The sequence below is a fragment of the Prionailurus viverrinus genome, chromosome D4 (assembly GCF_022837055.1).
Source record: "Prionailurus viverrinus isolate Anna chromosome D4, UM_Priviv_1.0, whole genome shotgun sequence".
Taxonomy (NCBI): domain Eukaryota; kingdom Metazoa; phylum Chordata; class Mammalia; order Carnivora; family Felidae; genus Prionailurus; species Prionailurus viverrinus.
Genome location: NC_062573.1, coordinates 26,970,078 through 26,988,997, shown reverse-complemented (window position 1 = coordinate 26,988,997; position 18,920 = coordinate 26,970,078). Strand labels below are relative to the sequence as shown.

Here is an 18,920-nt window from a genome sequence, read left to right as displayed (position 1 = left end):
ACACAGCGTCCCAGGGCCCACGCAAGTGTCACTACAGTCCTTGGAGGAAAGCAGAATGGTTATGGATGAGCGTGTTCAGGCTCCACTGAGGGCAAGTGGTTTGTGTAAGGCCGCCCAGCTGGGAGACGGCAGGGCCAGGATGGGAAGCCAGGTATCATGCAAACCCGGTGTCCTTCCCACTGCTCCTTACTGGGAGCCACAGGTCCCCCGTGTGTGCTCCTGGCCACTAGGGGGTCAAGGGCCTTGCGAGCTGAAAGGACTCCCAGGCTGGCGTGTCAGACCGAGGCTCAAGCAAGACATGCTCCGTCTGCACCATAGTTTGACAAGAGTCCTTGTGGTCCATGATGCTGAGATGCAGGGAAATCCAAAGGTGGTGACACCTGACATTCTGCAAGTAGGTTTGGGGGCTGAATACGTATTTCCCTTAAGTCCCTTCCAGGGTCTGAACACCTACCCTTGAAATCCTTCCCCCTCAGCTGACACATCTACCTTCAGAGACCCCAGCATCTTAAATCAGCAAGAATCATCTAGGATCTTGTTAAAATTCAGACTCAAGGTCAGTAGGTGTGGGGTGGGGCCTGGGGCTCTGCATTTCTAACAGGTGCTGCTGCTGCTCTGTGGCTTTAGAGAATCTCTAGACCAGTGTTTCCCCAGGTTCCCTGATGATATGAACTATCCAAGGCAATTGTTAAATAAAAACCAGCTTCCCAGGCTTCCTCCCTAGGATATGATCAGTGGACCTGGGAATCTCATTCTTAATTAGTACACCAGTACCCTGCCCCCACCCCATCCCACCTGATGAGTTCTACCGGTGGGTACATGTGGGAAACTGCACAATCTAGCCCCTCATCTGGTGGCTGAATCCCCTCTGAGCACACCCACTAGGAGCCGCCCTGTCTCTACCTGAGGGTGGCTCATCACCTCATCTCACTCACTGCTGTGCATCAGAATCACCGGAAATGCTAACCAAGCGCCCAGAGGCCCGGGCTTCTAGAAGTAGGACGGAGCCTGGGCAGGGTGACCAACACGTCCCCGTTTGCCTGAGACTTTCCTGTTTCCCATTTCCTGTCCACGTGTGTCGTGTCTACCCTCACGACAACCATCTTAGGTTGCTATTATACCATTTCACACATTTGTCCTCCTGGAGGGAACTACTTCTCTCATTCCCTCTCCGGGCCTTTCCAGTCTCAACTTGTAATTCCAGACTCAACTCACTGTAATCTGCTGTTGTGCTGTGACCAGCAGCATCAGCTGTACCGTAAGGAGTGTGAGTGATTTATTTATTTAGAATGAATTATTTACACCCCGAGTATTTCCAGAAAGGGGTTGAGGCAGTGAAAGACGCATAAACAATGAGGCCATTGGGCTTACACACTGGGAGCTGATATTACTTTCGATACCATGGTCTTGCATTAAAAATGGGGGTTAGAACCTTGAATTGAATCTTGTACCAGATGGACAGGAAGGATATGGGTTGGGTCCTTGGCAGGAATAGACTGGGAACCTCCAGGCACTTGCTCGACAGGACCGTGCCCTTCTTTGCCTCTGCTTCTGTGAAAACTCCACCCAAAAAGAGCATGTGCACCTCTTACAGCTGCTTGGGGTTTATTTCGCCTTCCCTGCAAGTTCTCTGTTTTCACTTCACTGTTCTGAATCACCTTCATGGTCTGTGATAGTTCATTTCATCCACGCGACTTTGAATCTGGACACAAATGGAGACATAAATCTTCAAGGAATTCCCAGCCCAGGGCCTGGCCAGCGTCTCAGATGGCAGAAGCACCAGGAACGGTAATATCAACCTTAGTCTGTAGAGGGCCTACAGTCTGCAGAGTGCATCCACCCTGCTCCATTAACCCTGTCCTGTCTGATGCTCTCAACAGCCCCCGAAGAAGGGCAGACTTAGCCCATTCTGCAGATGAGTCCAGTGAGGCTCCAAGAGGTTGCTGATTTGCCCACACCAGTTCCGTCAAAGAGAGACACGGGGGGACGACTACCCAGAGCGTCTGGGTTCTAGGCCTCTAGAACCTCACCAAACTGCCTCTCTGCCATGTCTGCCCATCCTGGGGGTGGCTAGTGCTGGGCAGTGGGATATGTGCTGGTCTGGGAGTGTCTGGGAGAGCACAGAGCAGGCACTGCACTGGTTGAGTTTAGGGCATGAATAAATACATAGAAGCATGAGTCAGTGAAGGAATAAATGCATGGGAACAGACCCCCTCTTTCCCTCCAGAGGATCACTGGGGTCCTGCCCAGATCCCTTTCGAGGGCTCGTTTTTCCTCCTACCCACTTGTATCCAAATTGAAAGCTACCAACGTTTCCTCACCACATGGAGGACATTCGCCGGCTCTCAGAACCGGAATTTCCTGCACCGGGCATCCTGTGACATGGCCAGGAAGGCCCACCCATAGTGCGTGCCCTTAATATTGCTTCTCCCTCTCTCCCACCGCCTTTTTTTTTTTATGGATCCAGAAGGTGGAAGCATCTCATAGATTATTAATGTGCTAAATGGCCCCTCTGGAGACCAGTGCCAAGAAATGGCTCCAGCCTGGCCTGGATTCTTGGCCTCCGTCGTCTTTCTTAGACAGCAGCCACAGCAGCGGCTTCCAGCTGTGCTCAGTCACACCGCACCTCCCAAACAGTCCTCATCGGGTCCACAGTCTGGCCACCCAGCCACGCGTGGATGTGGCCGCCGTGGCGTGGACTGGGAGGGGGACAGACTTGCAGCTGGGTGGATTTTGACTCACAGGGGCTGAGAAGTGGGCATTTTGTGCAACGTGTCTCGCTGAAGAACCCCCATCCTGCCCCTGACACTTTGGTTTCAGGGTGCGTTTGGTGCCAGAGTAAACCACCTTTGTTGTTGATATAAAACGGAGTGATTTTTAAACTCTGCTAGCTGTAATTAGAGATCTGCTTCTGGTGGAGGAGTCCCCATCACTGCAATGATGGCTACTGTTTGTAGTCTATAGAAGTGCTTTCACTTAAAAGGGAAAGCTTTCCGTGATTGTCACAAATGGCATACAAGGCTAGTTTGCTATTCCCATTTTATGTAAAAGCAAGGCTGAGAGAGAGAAATGAGACCATATTTTAGTGTATTCTGCAGAGCCCTGGAGGGTGAGCCATGGGACTCACAGCTTTGCTGTTACTGTGAGAACTTGGCTAGGTCCTCCCCACTTTGGGCCTCTGTTTCCCCATCTGCAGAATGGGGAGACTGGACCCGATGCTTGCCAGACCCTCCCCGCTCTGGCTTTCTATGAATCTACCTCAAATTCCACAACCCACAGCTAAGTTAAAAACGAACAAACCAACCCTTTGACTTCTCAGGCAACCCACCCCTTTAATAAGAATGGCTTGAGAAAATCAAGTCCGATGACAAAATTTCTGTTCCTGGGATGCAAATGGCATTGACCGACAGTTTACAGCCATGCTGGAATTCAGTAAATAGCAAAGGGCTCTACTGGGGTGGGGGCTCGCTGATTTGGTTTTTTAAATGTCAAAACCAAGCATGATTTAGATTTTGCAGAAATCAAGTCCTAAGCATTCCGGGCCGTCGTTGCCAATCCTGCAACAATCGCAGACTCAACATCGCCCGTCTGCATGACCTGCCCCCTCCGCTTCCTGGCAGGACCTTCTCTGTGGATTCAGCCCCATCACACAAGCTGAGAACTTCCTGCCCGGGGAGGTCCTGAGGGGAGTCCCGCGGCGCAGGATGGCTGCGAGGGGAGGCTGGGAAGGTGCCAGGAGAAACGCATCTACAATTTAATATCTGCTGCGCTGCCTTTTAAAGGACAGGCTCTGCGGGATACGGTTCTTGACGAAACCGTGTTTGCGTTTTCCTGCGAGCAGCCCTTTATCCCTTCAGGAATCTGACTTTATTTTCATCAGCGAGACTATTTCTGTCTGCATGCTGAGGCAGAGCTATCACCTAGCTCCCAAGAAGGAAGGAGTTTTGTCCCGCTCTCTGAGGATGTCAGCCCCCTCTGGCTTCGTCTCTTGTACCTTTCCGGGGCCCTGCCTCCATCTCTGGTTGCAGCGACCCTGCCCCCATTCTCCGCTCCTCTCCAAATTCTTCCGCCTTATCCCCAGGCCCCATGCTTTCAGAAGGTTGGGGGCAGGTCAGCAGAACTCCTCAAGAAAAGTGCAAGGCAGGGTCAAAAGCAAGCCCCCTTCAGAAGGCTGAGGACAGGATTCTGAGGGGGTGTGAAAACCATGTCAAAGGAATATACGAGTTAAAAAAAAAAAAAAAACCTGGGTCCAGGACAGGGGATGTGGGCTGAGGCCAAGCTGGAGGCCATTTTTTGGCCTCCCTTTGCTTTTCTTTACCAAGGGGTTGCAGGTTGAGAAGCACTCTGGGTCCCTTCGGGTCTGGCAGGCTCTGATGATCTGCCCCCTTCCTTAGGGACAAGATTGAGGCCTAGAAGGCAGCCATCCAGCCTTCTGTCGGCAAATACTCCCCCGGTCCCGCTCAGCACGTGAGCCAGGTCAGCACCAAGCCCAGGGTGCAAGGCTGAATGAGACTAGACCCTGACCTCAGGCAGCTCCAGGCCAGGCCGGACGCAGGCACAGGGCAGGAGACACCATGGCCGGGGTGTGTGGGTAAGACGGCACAGGACAAGGAACGGGGGACTTCACAGGGAAAGGGCAGCAAACTGCACCAGAAAGAATGAGCACAGTCCTGCCAGGTGGAGAGGCCCCTGTTTGGGGGGGGGGGGGCATGAAGGAGCAGGAGGTGGGCAGGGAGCAGGGGGGAGGGTAATGGAGAACCCTCTGGCCGCAGAGGGACTGTGGACTCTGTCCTGGGGGCCCTGCTGTCTCCTCTGCGCCTTCTCCCCAACAGGGGCAGCATAAACTGAGCTCTGCACACTGGGAGCACTCCACAGAGTCCTTGGCGTCCCAGTCCTAGAGCCCCAGCGTCTGGGAGATGAGCCTGAGAGATGACCTGGCCTAGCAGGACCCCAGGAAATTACTGCATCTAAGTCGCCTGAGCTGCGGGTACCGAAATGGCAGCGAGGGTGAGGAGTGGGTCTCTAGCCCTTGAGGCATTTGATGAATCCCTTAACCTGCACCTGCTGAGTGCAGCCTGGGGAATTTGTATTAACACAAGCACATCCCCAGCCCCCATAAGTGACTCTTGTAATAGAGTTTGAGAGTCTTCAACCTGGTCTATGCTTCCTCTATATATTAGATCTCCCCACAAGCAGGACTGGATGACACTGGTACATCCGGGGAGCCTCGGGCAACAGGGGAACCCCCTACTTCACAGCCAGGCAGCCTGCCCCGTGCTGGACGCCTCCAATGCCAAGGGCTTGCTTGCAGACAGCGGAGGCTCTGCTCCCCGCTAACTTCAGCCATCTCTCCTGCGTCTCCCCACCTACGTCACAGCCAGCCAGCAACATCTCTCAAAGAGCCATGTGGCTCTGGAGGCGAAGACTCCTGCGTGTCCTCCGGTCCGAACATGCCGTCTCCAACGGCCAGTCCCTGACCCTTCCCAGATGTCTCCCAGGCTATGCCCTGGTAGGTACCTGGTGGTGTGAGGCCCCAGCTCCGAGCTCCCCAAGGGTGGGGTCTGACCAGGCCAGAGAGGGACAAAGCCTGCATGTCACAGCCTGGACTCTAAGATCCTCGCATCTAGCTGGAGGAGCTGACGCTCCCGGTGGCTGAGTGACTCACATCATGACTTAAACAATATTAGTCTCTCGACGCAGCAACCATGAATCAAGAAGCCCGGCAAAAAAGCAGAAGTTAAATTTAACCGATTTTGGCACCAGGCTGAATTTTCACCCCTCTGTCGTGCGAATCCCTATTTTTGTAGCACCAGGAAACAGAAACAACTGATTACACATTCCAGGCTGTCTCTGTCCAGCGAGCATTGTTCCCCCAAAGGGCAGTCAGTGCTCCTTTTCAATTACACAAATTACATGCATTTTCCCATTTGTGAAAGTCTGTTTCGGAGCCCAGTTTTGAATAAGTTAAGGGATTCGCTGAACCCCTTGAGTGAATGTAGGCCCACTCCTCCAGCCCCTCCACCTCTCTGCAAGCGAGCTCAGCCTCTCAGAGGTGACGAGGGGGTTGGGAGGCTCCCAGAGTGTGGGTTCCCTGAAAATGGGGCGGAGGGGAGGTGGAAACCCCAACGCTACTCTTTATCAAGAGCCTCGTCTTTGTTGCTTCAGTCCCCTTGGCTGGCTCCACAGGCTGGGAGAAGTCTCCTCTCCTGGGCTCATACTGTGATTCTGCCTCCGAGTTCCCCAGAGCTCTCCAAACTGCCAGGCACCGTCCAGTCCCCAGCCCCCAGGGTAGCCCCCATCAGGGTGCAGCTGGAGCCCCTGACCTGGTGCAGTATCTGATGGCAGAAACCCAGGGCAATGGTGGACCGTTCGTGTCTGCAACGATGCACAGTGATCCTGTTTAGGAGGAGACTGAGGACCTGCATTCCCTCCCACATCCTCCACCTCCCCCACAGTCAAGCCCACAGGGCGAGAAAACTGCTGCCGTGGGAGGCTTCAGACTCTGCAGTCTGTGCCCCGCATTTAGTTCAGGTCAGCACTCAGCGACGACCCAGCTGGTGCCCGGCCCTGCAGCAGGCCCTGGGAACCGGCAGATGAAGGAAATGAGGGCCCCTGCCCCCCCACAAGAAGCTCCTATTCTAGTAGGGAACACCTGGATATAGAATAAACCGTTTCCCACAAGATGTAATTCATTTAATGACAAAATACCGTGTGCAATAGAAGTGACGATGAACCTTGTTTCCCAACATTCTTGTCACTATGACTCTGCGAGGAAGCCTCGTACATGTTTTCCTAATCCTGCACCACTCATGAAATGTTAATACCACAATATACTATACACCTATTTATGTCTATATATATATCTGTGCTTTATACATAAAATGAGTAAGATACTTTGTCCCCTCTGCATGAGAACCACTTTACAACAGCCTAGGGGAGACAGCCTTCATAGAGAAGCCTTTATTTAGGAAGGAGCAATTCATTTACTTTTGGGGCTAGGGATGGGAGGCATAGAAGGCAAGGAACCAAGGAGGGCATCATAGAGGAAGAGGTACTTATCCAGGGTTTTGAAGGATGAGCAGGAGCTCTTCAAAACACAGAAGGGACTCAGCATTAAGCCTCCTTTTCTGGGCAACTTGAGCTCCCGCCTCCTTCAGAGAATTACTCCTTCCTGCAGCAGTCAGCTTCCAAGATGGACCCCGGTGACCTTTGCCTCCCGCTACAGCTTGCCTAATCCTCTCCCTCACTAAATAAGAGCTAATTTGTCCAAGCAGTGGAATAGGCATAAATGACAGTGTGCACCTTCCGAAGCGAGGTCCTGAAAGACTTTGCCAACCTCTGCCTTGGTCTCTAGATGAGTCGCTTTGGGGGAAGCCAGCTGTCATGCCACGGGGGGACTCTAGATCTCTATGGAGAGACCTGCATGGAGAGACACCAACTTGCCAGCCATGTGAGGGAGCCAGTTTGGGAGCTGATCCTCCAGCCCCAGTCAAGCCTTCAGATGATGCTAGACCCCAGTCTCCAAATCTTCCAGGCAGACCCCAAACATCATGACGCAGACACAAGCCATTCTCTGGGTCTGAATTACTGACCCAACAGAAATAATGAAATAATAATTATTGTTGTTTTAAGCCACTGAATTTGGAGGCGATTCGTTATGCAGCAATAACTAGTACATCTCCATTTCATAACCCAGTCTCCTGTCCTGTCAACTTCTCTAAGCTGGAGGCCTGTCTTGCTCATGCGGGGGCCAGGGAGCGCTGGCTGGCAAGCTAGAAGTTCCCAATGTCCTGCTTGCTTCGACAGCTCCTCAGAGAATTCTGAGGGCAAATGGATCCAAGTGAGGTGGTGAAAAGGCCCAGAAGCTCCCTGGATTCCTCTCTGAATGGGGTTTCTCCAGAGAGCTTGGCCTGCCATATTTGAACAAAGTGTCCGTCTGCAGGTTCTTCCATCCCTCCATCTCTGCCTTCCTCCCTCCATGCTTCTGTTCATTCAACAGACATATAACAAGGTCTGTGAAGTGTTAAGCACCAGGAAAAACAGGAGTAACTCAGGCCCAGGTTCTCTCCTTAAGGAGCTCAAAGCCCAGCTAAACATGCCCCCACTTCTGCCAAGCCCTCAGAGAGGGACAGGCAGAGGCGCAGGAGGGGTGGGCCATGTATGTGCTCAGCTAGAAGTAAACACAGGGAAGTGAGAAAAAGAATTTGTAGAGGGGAGACTTTAGAGAGTGCAGTAAGGAAAGGCTTCTTGGAAGAGGCAGCATTCAAGCCGGATGTCTAAGAATGGGCCGTTTCAGGGGGTGGGAACAGTGTTGCAAGAAAGACCCAGGATGCTGAGAAGCTGGGGTAGTCAACTCGGGGAGCAGCAGGAGGCAGGGCAGGGGTAAGGATAAAACAAAAAACACTTAGTGCTAAGGATGTGCCAGCCACAGTTCTGATCACAATGTGATCATTTACCCCACACAGCAGTCCTATGAGACCGGCCTTCTCCCTCCCCTGCTTTTCTATACGAGAAGCTAAGGCTCAGAGAGGCAGTGCCTGGCCCTGCCGAGTAGGGAGTACAGCGTGCTCCTCAGTCTGCAGGAAAGGAAGCTGAAGCAAGAGAAGGTGACCTGCCCAAGGCCTCACTGTTTGCAGGCACCACAGGGCCTGAAGCCAGGTGAGTGGTGCTGGGTCCCAGGCACGTGGTTGGGTTTGCACCATAGCATGCCAAGCTGCTTCTCTGACCTCATCTCCTGCTGCATCCACCCACATTCAGCGTGGCCTGCTCAGGCCACAGAGAATGACTCAGTGCTCCCCAGGCCCACACACTCCCCACCTCTTGCTTCTGAGCGCCCCGTTTCCTCTGCCGGCAATGCTCTCCTTCACGGCTCCACCTGTCCAGCGTCCTCTCTTCCTTCACAGCCAGCTCCACATCCCTCTTCTGGGAAGCCTTTCTTGCCCCTGGGCTGAGTGGGTAGCCTTCCCTGGGACCTCGCTCCTTCCTCATCATACCTCAGCCTCAGACAGCTCCTGCCTCCCTTTGGGCCGTGAGGTCAGGGTTCTACCCCCAGCATCCCATGCAAGCAGGGCCAGACTCTCTGAGCAAATCAGTCAGCAGGAGTGCGGTGAAACCAGATCCTGCTGTGGTCAGGCTCCACTGGCTTCCTCATTCCCATCCTGGCTCCCCACTCACCATGCTCCTGCCCCACTGCCCCTTCTCTGTTCCCTGAACATGACAAGTTCTTTCTCAGCACAGACCACCTGCATTTCCTATTCCATCCACCCAACCAGCTCCTTCTCACCCTTCAGGTCTCAGCCCAAAGGTCACCTCCGTCAAGAGGCCCTCCCTAACTGCCTTGGGGCCGTCACCACTAGTCCCATCACCCTGGTTATTTCTATCCTGGCTGTTTCCTACTGCAGTCTTTGCTTAAGGGTCAGACTGCCTGAGTGTAAATCCTGACTCTGTTACCTATGAGCTGACAGTCCCTGAGCAAGTTACTAGACCTCTGTGTGCCCAGGTTTTCTTCTTTATAAAATGAGGATAATAGTGACGACGGCACAGAGAACTTTTAAGGATTGAATTAACGCAAACAAGTGCTCAGAAGAGTGTCTGGTATGTTGTAAGCCTGTAAGCCTTACACAAGTGTTAGCTCTTAGTATTATTACTTGTTTACCTGCTTACTGCCTACCTGCCTCCCTCCTAGAATGTAAGCTCTGAAAGGGAAGGTGCCCTACCTGTCCTGTTAGCACTATATCCCCCAGTGTCTACCAAAATTCCAGGCACATAGTAAGTTGCCTGTTATATTTGTTGGATGGATGGTAGGGTGGATGATGGAAGAATGGATGGACGGATGGATGGATGGATGGATGGAAGGAAGGGTGGAAGGAAGGAAGGAAGGAAGGAAGGAAGGAAGGAAGGAAGGGTGAATGGGTGGAAGAAAGGAAGGAAGGAAGGAAGGAAGGAAGGAAGGAAGGAAGGAAGGATGATGGATGGATGGATAATGGATGGATGGAAAGAAGGATGGATGGATGGATGATGGATGGATGGAAGGGTGGATGGAAGGAAGGATGATGGATGGACGGATGGATGGATGGATGATGGATGGATGGGTGAATGGATGGATGGATGAAACAAAGAAGTAAACCACATGCGTGGGCCACCACTCATTCTCATTGGTCACATCTTTCCATGTTCTTCTCTTTCCTAGTCCAAAGAACAGCTGGCACTGGTGAGTTTGTCTATATCAGACCTCACACTCCCTGGCTGGATGGTGTATAACATTTGCCAGTGTAAAGAGTGAATACTGGTCAGGAGCCCCAGGAAAGGCTTGTGTGAGGGAAAGGGCAATCTTGGTGGACAAGAGAATTTCAGTGGGGGAGGGAGGCTTGGCAGCAAGGAGATAAAAGTCCATCTGATCAGGGAACAGTGAGAGCAGGGCTCAGAAGTCTGAAGGTGCAAGATGTCTCTGGGGAAAGGTGGGTTGTCAGGAGGGGCTGAGGCATGGGGTGAGCGGCAGGGACAAGAGATGACGCTAGGCAGGCAATTGGCTGGATGTTGATGGCACTGACAGTCAGCTAGGGAGTCACTAAAAGATTCCAAACACGCAGTGGAGTTGGGGCCACCCCACAGAGACCCACTGCGTTGGCCGTGCCAGAAAGGCCAGAGGGTTGGGCCAGGAGTGGGGGTAGCAGGAAGCTGTGCGACCATCCAGGAAAGAGTTGGGGAGGCATGAACTGGGCAACTTAGAAACCATGTTGCACAAGGAACCATTCCTGCAAAAGACTGATGCCGAAGACAGTCCCCTAACCAAAAGTGACCCAAACCTTACCTGCACCAGATTCCAGCCTTGGAGAGATTCTGCAATGATGGATGTAACGGACGGACAGACTCCTCCAAACACCATCAAGTGATTCGGCCCGTATTTTATTGCATCGTAGAAGGCTTTCAACCCTTTCGCATTATCACACTGGGGAGCAACAGACAGAAAGAGAAGCCTGAATTAGAAACAGCTTTCCCCAGGGACAGGGGCCCGACAGCAGATTCACACAAACAAATTTCCTCACAGGAAACCTTCTAGGTTTCAGCTCCCCCATCGGGCGGCCTCTCCTTCAGCCCCGAACCCACACTGTAAGCTCGGTGGGTGTGATGATGGCCCCCCCACATCCAGGCTCTCCTCCCCCCAAGCACCCCCTCCCCCACCCCGATCCAACTCCAGGACCTCTGGCTCCTCCATTATCTCCATGCAGAACGCACGGAGGAAAGAGCCCCCAGTTGCCTCACTCTGGAGTCTCCCTCTTCCCGGGTCATTTATATTTTAAAAGAAAACAAATCCACACCCATTATCAAAAAAGCACAAAACAGTAAGTGTCGGTGAGGATGTGGAGAAGTTGCAACCATGGCTCATTGCTTGTGGGAACGCACAATGGTGTATCTGCGAGAGAAAACAGTACTGCAGTTCCCCCAAAAGTGAAGCAGGATTACTATATGATCCAGCATTCCACTTCTGGGGAGACAGCCAAATGAACTGACAGCCAGGACTCGAAGAGATATTTGCCCATCCATGTTCACAGCAGTATTATTCACAATAGCCAAGAAAAGGTGAAAACAACCTACCTATCCATCAAGAGATGAAGGGATAAACAAAATGCGATCTATACACACACAACGGAATGTTTTTCAGCCTTAAGAAGAAAGGAAATTCTGACACATGCCACAGCACGGATGAACCTTGATGACATCATGCTAAATGAAAAAACTCCAGATGCAAAAAGACAGATATCGTGGGACTGCACTTAGATGAGGTCTCTAGAGGAGTCAAATTCGTGGAGACAGAAAGCAGAATGGTGGCTGCCAGGGGCTGGGGGAGAAGGGAAGGGGGGGGCGCTCATGTTTAAGGGGGACAGAGTCTCAGTTTGGGATGATGGAAACATTCTGGAGACGGACGGTGGTGACGGTTTCACGACAATTGAAAGTACTTAATGCCACTGAACTGTACTCTTAAAAATGGTTAAAATGGTAAATTTTATGCTATGCATATTTTATCACAATAAAAAAAGAAGGAAGAAGGGGAGGAGGAAGAAGGGGAGAAAGAAAGGGAAGAGGAGGAGGAGGAGGATCTGAAGAGGAGAATTCGCTCGGCAAACCCTTGCCGAGCACTGCTATGTCCAGTCCAGGGCTGGATGCTTAGGTCACACAAAAGCTGGACACAGCTCCTGCCAAGGAGCTCACACACCAGAGACGAAAACTGGCCACTAAAACAGATCCCAGGGATCCAGCGTGGAAACGAACAAGGACAAATGTCCTCAAATGTCGGGAGTAGGTGAGGACTCACTTCCACCTCTACCTCTGTCATTTGTCTCTTCCCTGCACAGAGGCACTGGCACCTAGCCGGGCTCTTTGCTTCCCCTGGGGCCCGGCTAAGCCTGCTCACCACCCAGCCGTCTGAGGCTTCTTTGTAAAACATAAACCAGTCCTTCTGACTGTCCTGCTTTCCGTGCACTTAAAACCCAACCTCTTAGCAGAATGTAATTCTCAAAAGGTTAAAAACATCATTCTTATGAAAATTGATGGTGGGTATATGTCAACCTTTTATTTAACTCATTAATAAAGGGATCTGCAGCGTGGCAAAGTGGACTCAAGAGAAAATTTGAGAGACAGGGATTTTTATGGCGAATGGAAAAATAAGAAATAAGGTAAGATTGCCAAATTAGATAGAAAACCAGTTAATGTCCTACAGGACAATAAAATGATAACCGTTGTGGACAGAAAAGAAAATCACCGAAGACTAGCACATCTTGTCGGTTTCAGAGAATTGTAAGCGTCTGGGTCTTAAGTTCCACCAGTCAGATGGCTCTTAGACAGGGCTGCTAGAAAACGCTCTAAGTGTTAGGCTAACTGGTTATATAACAGCTACTTTGTCTTATTTACAAGTTTGGGGCCAGGGTGTGAACCCCTCCTATCATAATGGACACAAGAAGCCACTAGGTTCAGCCTTGCCTCCCACTCTGACCTGATTTTCCTCCATCTCTCTCCCTTGCTCATCAAGTACAGCTCATCAGCCTCCTTTCTGTTCCTTGAAACGGAGAGCAATTTCCTTCCTGCCTCTGGGCCTTTGCACTTGCTGTTTTCTCTGCCGGGAACAATATTCACTTGTTTCTCGGCATGGTTCACTCCTTCTCATCATCTAGGACTTGGTATAGCTGTTACCTCCTCATCGCTGTCCCCCATCCAAAATGTCCCCCACGTCCAGTCACTCCCTAACATGCCACCTTATTTATTGCCCTAAGGCAGTTCCTAACATTATCTGAAATCATCCTGTTTTTTGATGCCTGTATATTGACTGACCTCCCAACTAGAAGGTAAGCCTCCGAAAGCAAGGATTTTTGTCACTGTTTTCACAGCTATCTCCCCAGAGCTCAGTAAGGGACAGCAAGAATCTGTCACATGCCTGAAGGAGCCCTCTGACATCCTCCCTGTATCTGCTCTCTCTCCTCTCCTTCTATGCCCACATCTCTGCTCTTACTTTTGTCTTCCTCTCCATTCTGGGCCCTCCTCTTCCTTTCTGCTCCCTCTCCCTTCCCCTTAAGTGATCATGATGTGGGACCAGAGTGGCTCAGTACTTACTGCTCCCTTTTCATTTGAGAGACTCTGACCCACAGCGGGTGCTGACAGGGCTGGAAACCCGAGTGTGAGCGGTGGCTGGCCTCAGAGAGCCCACTGTCCAGCAGAGGCGGTGAGACAGCAGGGGGAGGCCATGTCACATGGGGCACAGTGGCTGTGCAGGGGAGGGGTAGGGCCCAGCAGGCCCTAAGCACCCTGGGGAGGGCAGGGTGTGGGGACGGGTGGTGGGGGGAAGGCGAAAGGCCCTGGGCAAGGCTGAGAATTGCAGCTTGCAGACATCTGGGAAATAATGCCATTTTTTAATTTAAATTTAATTTAAAAATGGACCGCATTAAAATTTTTTTTTTTTTTTTTTTTTTTTTTTTTTTTTTTTTTTTTTTTTTTGCTAAGAAAGAAAGAGAGAAGGAGAAAATGAAAGATGGGAAGGAAGGAGAGAGGGAAAGAAGAAAGATTAAGTTCTTATTGCTTCTTGGGGCCCTGTATTAATTGTCCTTGTTCCTTGATTGAAAGCAACACTTCCCACCCTGCACGGAACACAGCCGATATAACAGAGCAGTTCATGTTTTAATTGTTTCTACCATGATTTACTGAATCATCTCCCATTTTAATACATTCTTGTAATGATTTTAGCTTGTCTCCTAATCTGTAGCTAGTGACAATGATAATACAGTGCCACGAGATTTATAATCAAAGTTGCATTAAAACAATATGAGCAACAATGAACTTATTAATACTTGTTCGCTCTGCAAACATTTCCCTGGTACCTTGTCTGTGCAAGACTCTGTAATAATGATGATGTCCTGACTTCTCACAAATGCACACCCTGTATGTCGACTCAAGAGCAGGAGAATATCTGACAACCAGTATCTTAACTGGAAGAATCTTCTAATGTTTACAAATGTTTATCCTACTCCATTCTCACCAGGCTGGGTGTGAAAGGTGGAATTTTGGCCCCCGCGATCCGTGCCCCTTGATCTTACGCTCACGAATATGTTATGTTACATGAAAAAGGACTTTGCAGATAAAACTAAGGTTTCTTATCAGCTGACTTTGAAGAATTATCCAGGTGGTCAATGTAATCACACGAGTCCCAAAAAGCAGAGGTCTCATTTGCTGGTAGCAGGAGTGAAATCAGAGACTCCAAGCATGGGATAAAGTCAGTGCGCCTGTTGGCTTGAAGGTGCACGGGGCCACATGTTAAGAAAATGGGGGCCTCAGTCCTGCAATCCAAAGGAACTGGATCTTCCCCAGTGGAGCCTCCAGTTAAGAACCCTGCCCAGGAGACACCTTGATTTTGACCTTGTGAAGCCTTGAGCAGAGGACCCAACCGAATCATGCAGTACCTGGACTTCTGGCCCGTGGACTGTGTGAGCCAATGCATGGCTGTGGAGTAAACCACTAAATCTGTGGTCATCTGTTATAGCGGCAATGGAAAACTAACACGGTGAAGTAGAATGAGAAAAGCAAGAATAATATAGTGAGGTTTTCTTTAAAGCTAAATGTATTTCATTTCAAAAGCTATCCTTAATTTGTAGATAAGATGCTTCAGAGTCTGTATGGTGTTGAAATGTTTTTCTGTTATAAAATTATAGATAGTAGAATGGTTTTTTTAAAATGAATTTCTGTTTTCTTTAATGTCTATTTATTTTTGAGAGAGAGAGGGAGAGGACATGAGTGGAGGAGGGTCAGAGAGAGAGAGAGAGAGAGAGAGAGAGAGAGAGAGAGACAGAGGATCTGAAGCAGGCTCTGTGCTGACAGCACAGAGTCCGATGAGGGGTTCAAACTCACATAGGACGAGATCATGACCTGAGCCGAAGTCGGGTGTTTAACCAAATGAGCCACCCAGGTGTCCCGAATGGTTTTGTTTTTAATATCCTAATGTGACAAAATAAAGTGTTTATTATTTTTTTAATTGTTTATTTGTTTTTGAGAGAGAGACAGAGTGCGAGCAGGGAAGGGGCAGAGAAGGGGGGGGTGACACAGAATCCGAAGCAGGCTCCAGGCTCTTAGCTGTCAGCAAAGAGCCTGACACGGGGCTTGAACTCACGAACCGTGAGATCATGACCTAAGCCAAAGTCAGATGCTTAACTGACTGAGCCACCCAGGTGCCCCAAAGTGTTTTTTTTTTTTAATGGAAGTTTCTCTTCCACGTCCCCCTCCCCACTCTGCTTCTTCAGCTTTTACTGGTGTGTGAAATCCAAACACATGGGCATCGCTAATCTAGCTAGCCCTGTACCTTCATTTTCAGATGCAGACCCCAAGGACTAGAGGAGGGAAGGGGTTTGTCACTGCCCTGTCAGGATTAGGGGAAGGATTTCAGGATTCCTGGTTCAGAGCTTCCTCAACAATCTGGAGAACTCAGCTCAACAGGCAACGGTGGTGTTAAAGCTAGCAGTATTCTAGAAAGGACCATTTCCCTCAGAATAACGCTCCAAACCCAGGTCTCCTCCTGATTAGTGCTCTGGACCTGAGGCAGAATAAACCACCTACGGGGCACGAAGCACACTTCCCCAGCTCCCCTAAAGAGAGCACTTTTAAAGTGACTACCAAATAAAAATCACATGGCATACCTGTCCCATTTTAGATGTTACTCTCCCTCATCCTCATTTCTTTTCTTTTTTTTATTTTATTTTTGAGACAGAGAGAGAGAGAGAGACAGAGCACGAGCAGGGGAGGGGCAGAGAGAGGGAGAGGGAGACGCAGAATCTGAAGCAGGCTCCAGGCTCTGAGCTGTCAGCACAGCCCCACGCTGGGCTTGAACCCACGAACCATGAGATTATGACCTGAGCTGAAGTTGGACACTTAACAGACTGAGCCACTCAGATGCCCCTCTGTCATCCTCATTCTGATACCGTAACTTCTTGCCTGATACGAATAGTGTCCTAACTAGAGGGACTTTCCAGCTGACCAAAGCTGAGTCTCTGTGGATGAACCAGATTGGAGGTTGTCGACCTGGAGGCCCTCAGGCGCCTGCCTAGGACCCGGCAGAGAAGTTTTGGAGCCAGCGAGGGGGTTCCTGGGCTCCCAGCAGCTCTTCTTCTATCTGTTCTATATTCAGCATCAAGGTCCCACGTAATACTTAATCTGAAAAAGGGGATTCCATTGCTAGTAGCATAAAATGCCTGAAAACCACGAAGCGGACGACCCCGGAGGTCCTTGCCCACGTGTGATTTTTGGTTTCGGCCTGGAGAAGGGCAGGTGAATGTCCTGAGAGGACTGTGAGGCGATACTGGCTGAGCCAGTCACTCGCACACACTCCCTGGAAGTTAATCCATTGCACGCCAGTTTGCCTGAGAATCAATTCACCAAATCACTGGGGGAATTTCTCTAAGTTTGAGTTTCCTGAAGGACTCCTTGCAGACACTTCACATGGCCATTTCACAAGGATTTGTCCTTCCAGCTCAGGTGAAAGTCAATTTCACCTACATTTCACATTTCAGTCCTTCCTCAAGGCTGCCCTAGGAGACGCTCCCCTAATGCCTGTTTATTATCGTCCTCTTCTTGCAGACTTCGGACCCGCCCCTGCATGAGCCAGGGAAATGCCAAAGCTTTTCTATGCCCCCCATTTAAGGTGTCTGTCAGACGGCTTTTAGTGAGCCAGTCACTGGGCAAAACTATCATTCTGAGAAATTGTTTATGGCAAGTTGTCTTTGAGCGATTTGGCTTTTGATGAATTGCTCTCAGAGCCCCTATAAGGGGGTTCTCGTGCTCTGAAAGAAAGCTATGGGCTTTATCATGTTCTCCAACTTCCCCACCTCCCCGATTAGAACCTTCCCACCCACCCGCCTCTAGAGGGCATTCTGACGGTTGGCATGGCCAACCTTGACCCGCACACGGGGGAGACAATTCCTTCACGGCTCACATTCTCTCGCAACGGTTCAAAGCTTGTGGATGGGCCAGTCTCTGGTCCGCCGTTTTGCCACTTGGACATGGGCTCTGGTACACAGTAGGCCCTCTGTAACTGTTGCTTCCCCCCACCCCCCACTCCCCTTTCCTCTCCAGTATGTTTCCTCTTGGCCCTCCGCGGACTCCAACTCTACAGCAGCTCATGGTCACTGCCCCCAAACTCCTTTCCCTGGTTTCATTTCCAATGGCTCCTCCTTCCTGGGAAGGACACACTTGTCACAGAGAAATCATAATTGGCACATACAGGCTCTTAAAATTCAGCACCTATAAATGGGAATGGACCCAAAAGCCATGAAAATCCATTTTTTTTAATGAAAAAGTAGAACTCTGGACTACATTCCATTTTCATTTAAATCTCATTTTTAAAGAATTAAAATACTTTTTTGACTTAAAAATTTCAAAGCAAATGTTGCCAAGCACTAAAATGTAAAAATGCCAGGGAAATGTCACAGTTAATAACAACCAATTTGAAACTGAGAATTTACTCCGTACAGAATCTCAGAATTGAAGAAGAATTTAAAAACTGATGTGTCCAACCTGCCCCAGCTACAAAGTCCCGCTCTGTGTCTCCCACTCCAGGAGTGGTCAACATCTGTTTAAACCCCTCCAGTGGCAGGGGTCTCACTACCTCACCAGGGAGTTACTTTGTCATTGGCCAGCTCTGCTTCTTAGGAAGTTCTTATGTCGTTCTTGAAATCACCCTCCTTTTGCATTTCCTTTCCAAGTTCTCATTCTAGAACAAAGGTCAGCGAACCTTTCCTGTAAAGGGCCAGCCAGTAAACATCTTAGGCTTTGTGGACCATATTTGCGACTCGTCAACCCTCTGTAGCACAAAAGCAGCCACAGACAATACATAAACAAATGAGTGTGGCTGCAATCCAATAAAACTGTATTTACCAAAACAGGCAGCAGGCAGATTTGGGCCACGGGCCATAGTTTGCGCACCCCTGCTCTGGAACTTGTTAGAATACGTACAGTCTTCCATTCCCACGAGAGCCCTTCAGATACCTAAACTCAGCCAGCCTGACTTGACTCCATGACATGCTTTCAAGCCAAATGACCCTTCACTCTTCTAATCATCCTCTTATGATATGATTCCACACCCTTTCCATCTGTGGTCATCCTCTGGAAAGGCTTCAGAGGACAGAGATTTCTAGGATGCACCCCCCCCCCCCCCCCACCAAACACCTCCATCTGCCCTGTACAGAAAAGTCACATAGCTGACACCCACCAGGCACTCACTATGTATTAGGCCTGGTACTAAGAACGTGGTGTAAATTATCCTGTTTGTTACAATATTATTATAAGGCAGAAACAATTATTATGTCCACCCTTACAGAGAAGGAAACTGAGGTTCAGAGTAGATAAATAACTTGCCCAAGGTCACATAGAAGGCGAGCACTGTTTTTATT

General features: G+C 50.1%; 1 protein-coding gene across 1 annotated transcript in view; it reads right to left on the bottom strand.

Annotated features, from left to right (window-relative positions):
* The window catches only part of GABBR2 (gamma-aminobutyric acid type B receptor subunit 2), a 351,797-nt gene that overhangs the window by 230,505 nt on the left and 102,372 nt on the right, over nt 1-18,920 (bottom strand). Inside the window, exon 2 of the mRNA XM_047831454.1 lies at nt 10,811-10,948. Within this exon, the coding sequence (XP_047687410.1) occupies nt 10,811-10,948 (138 nt within the window). The remainder of the gene's footprint in view (nt 1-10,810; nt 10,949-18,920) is intronic.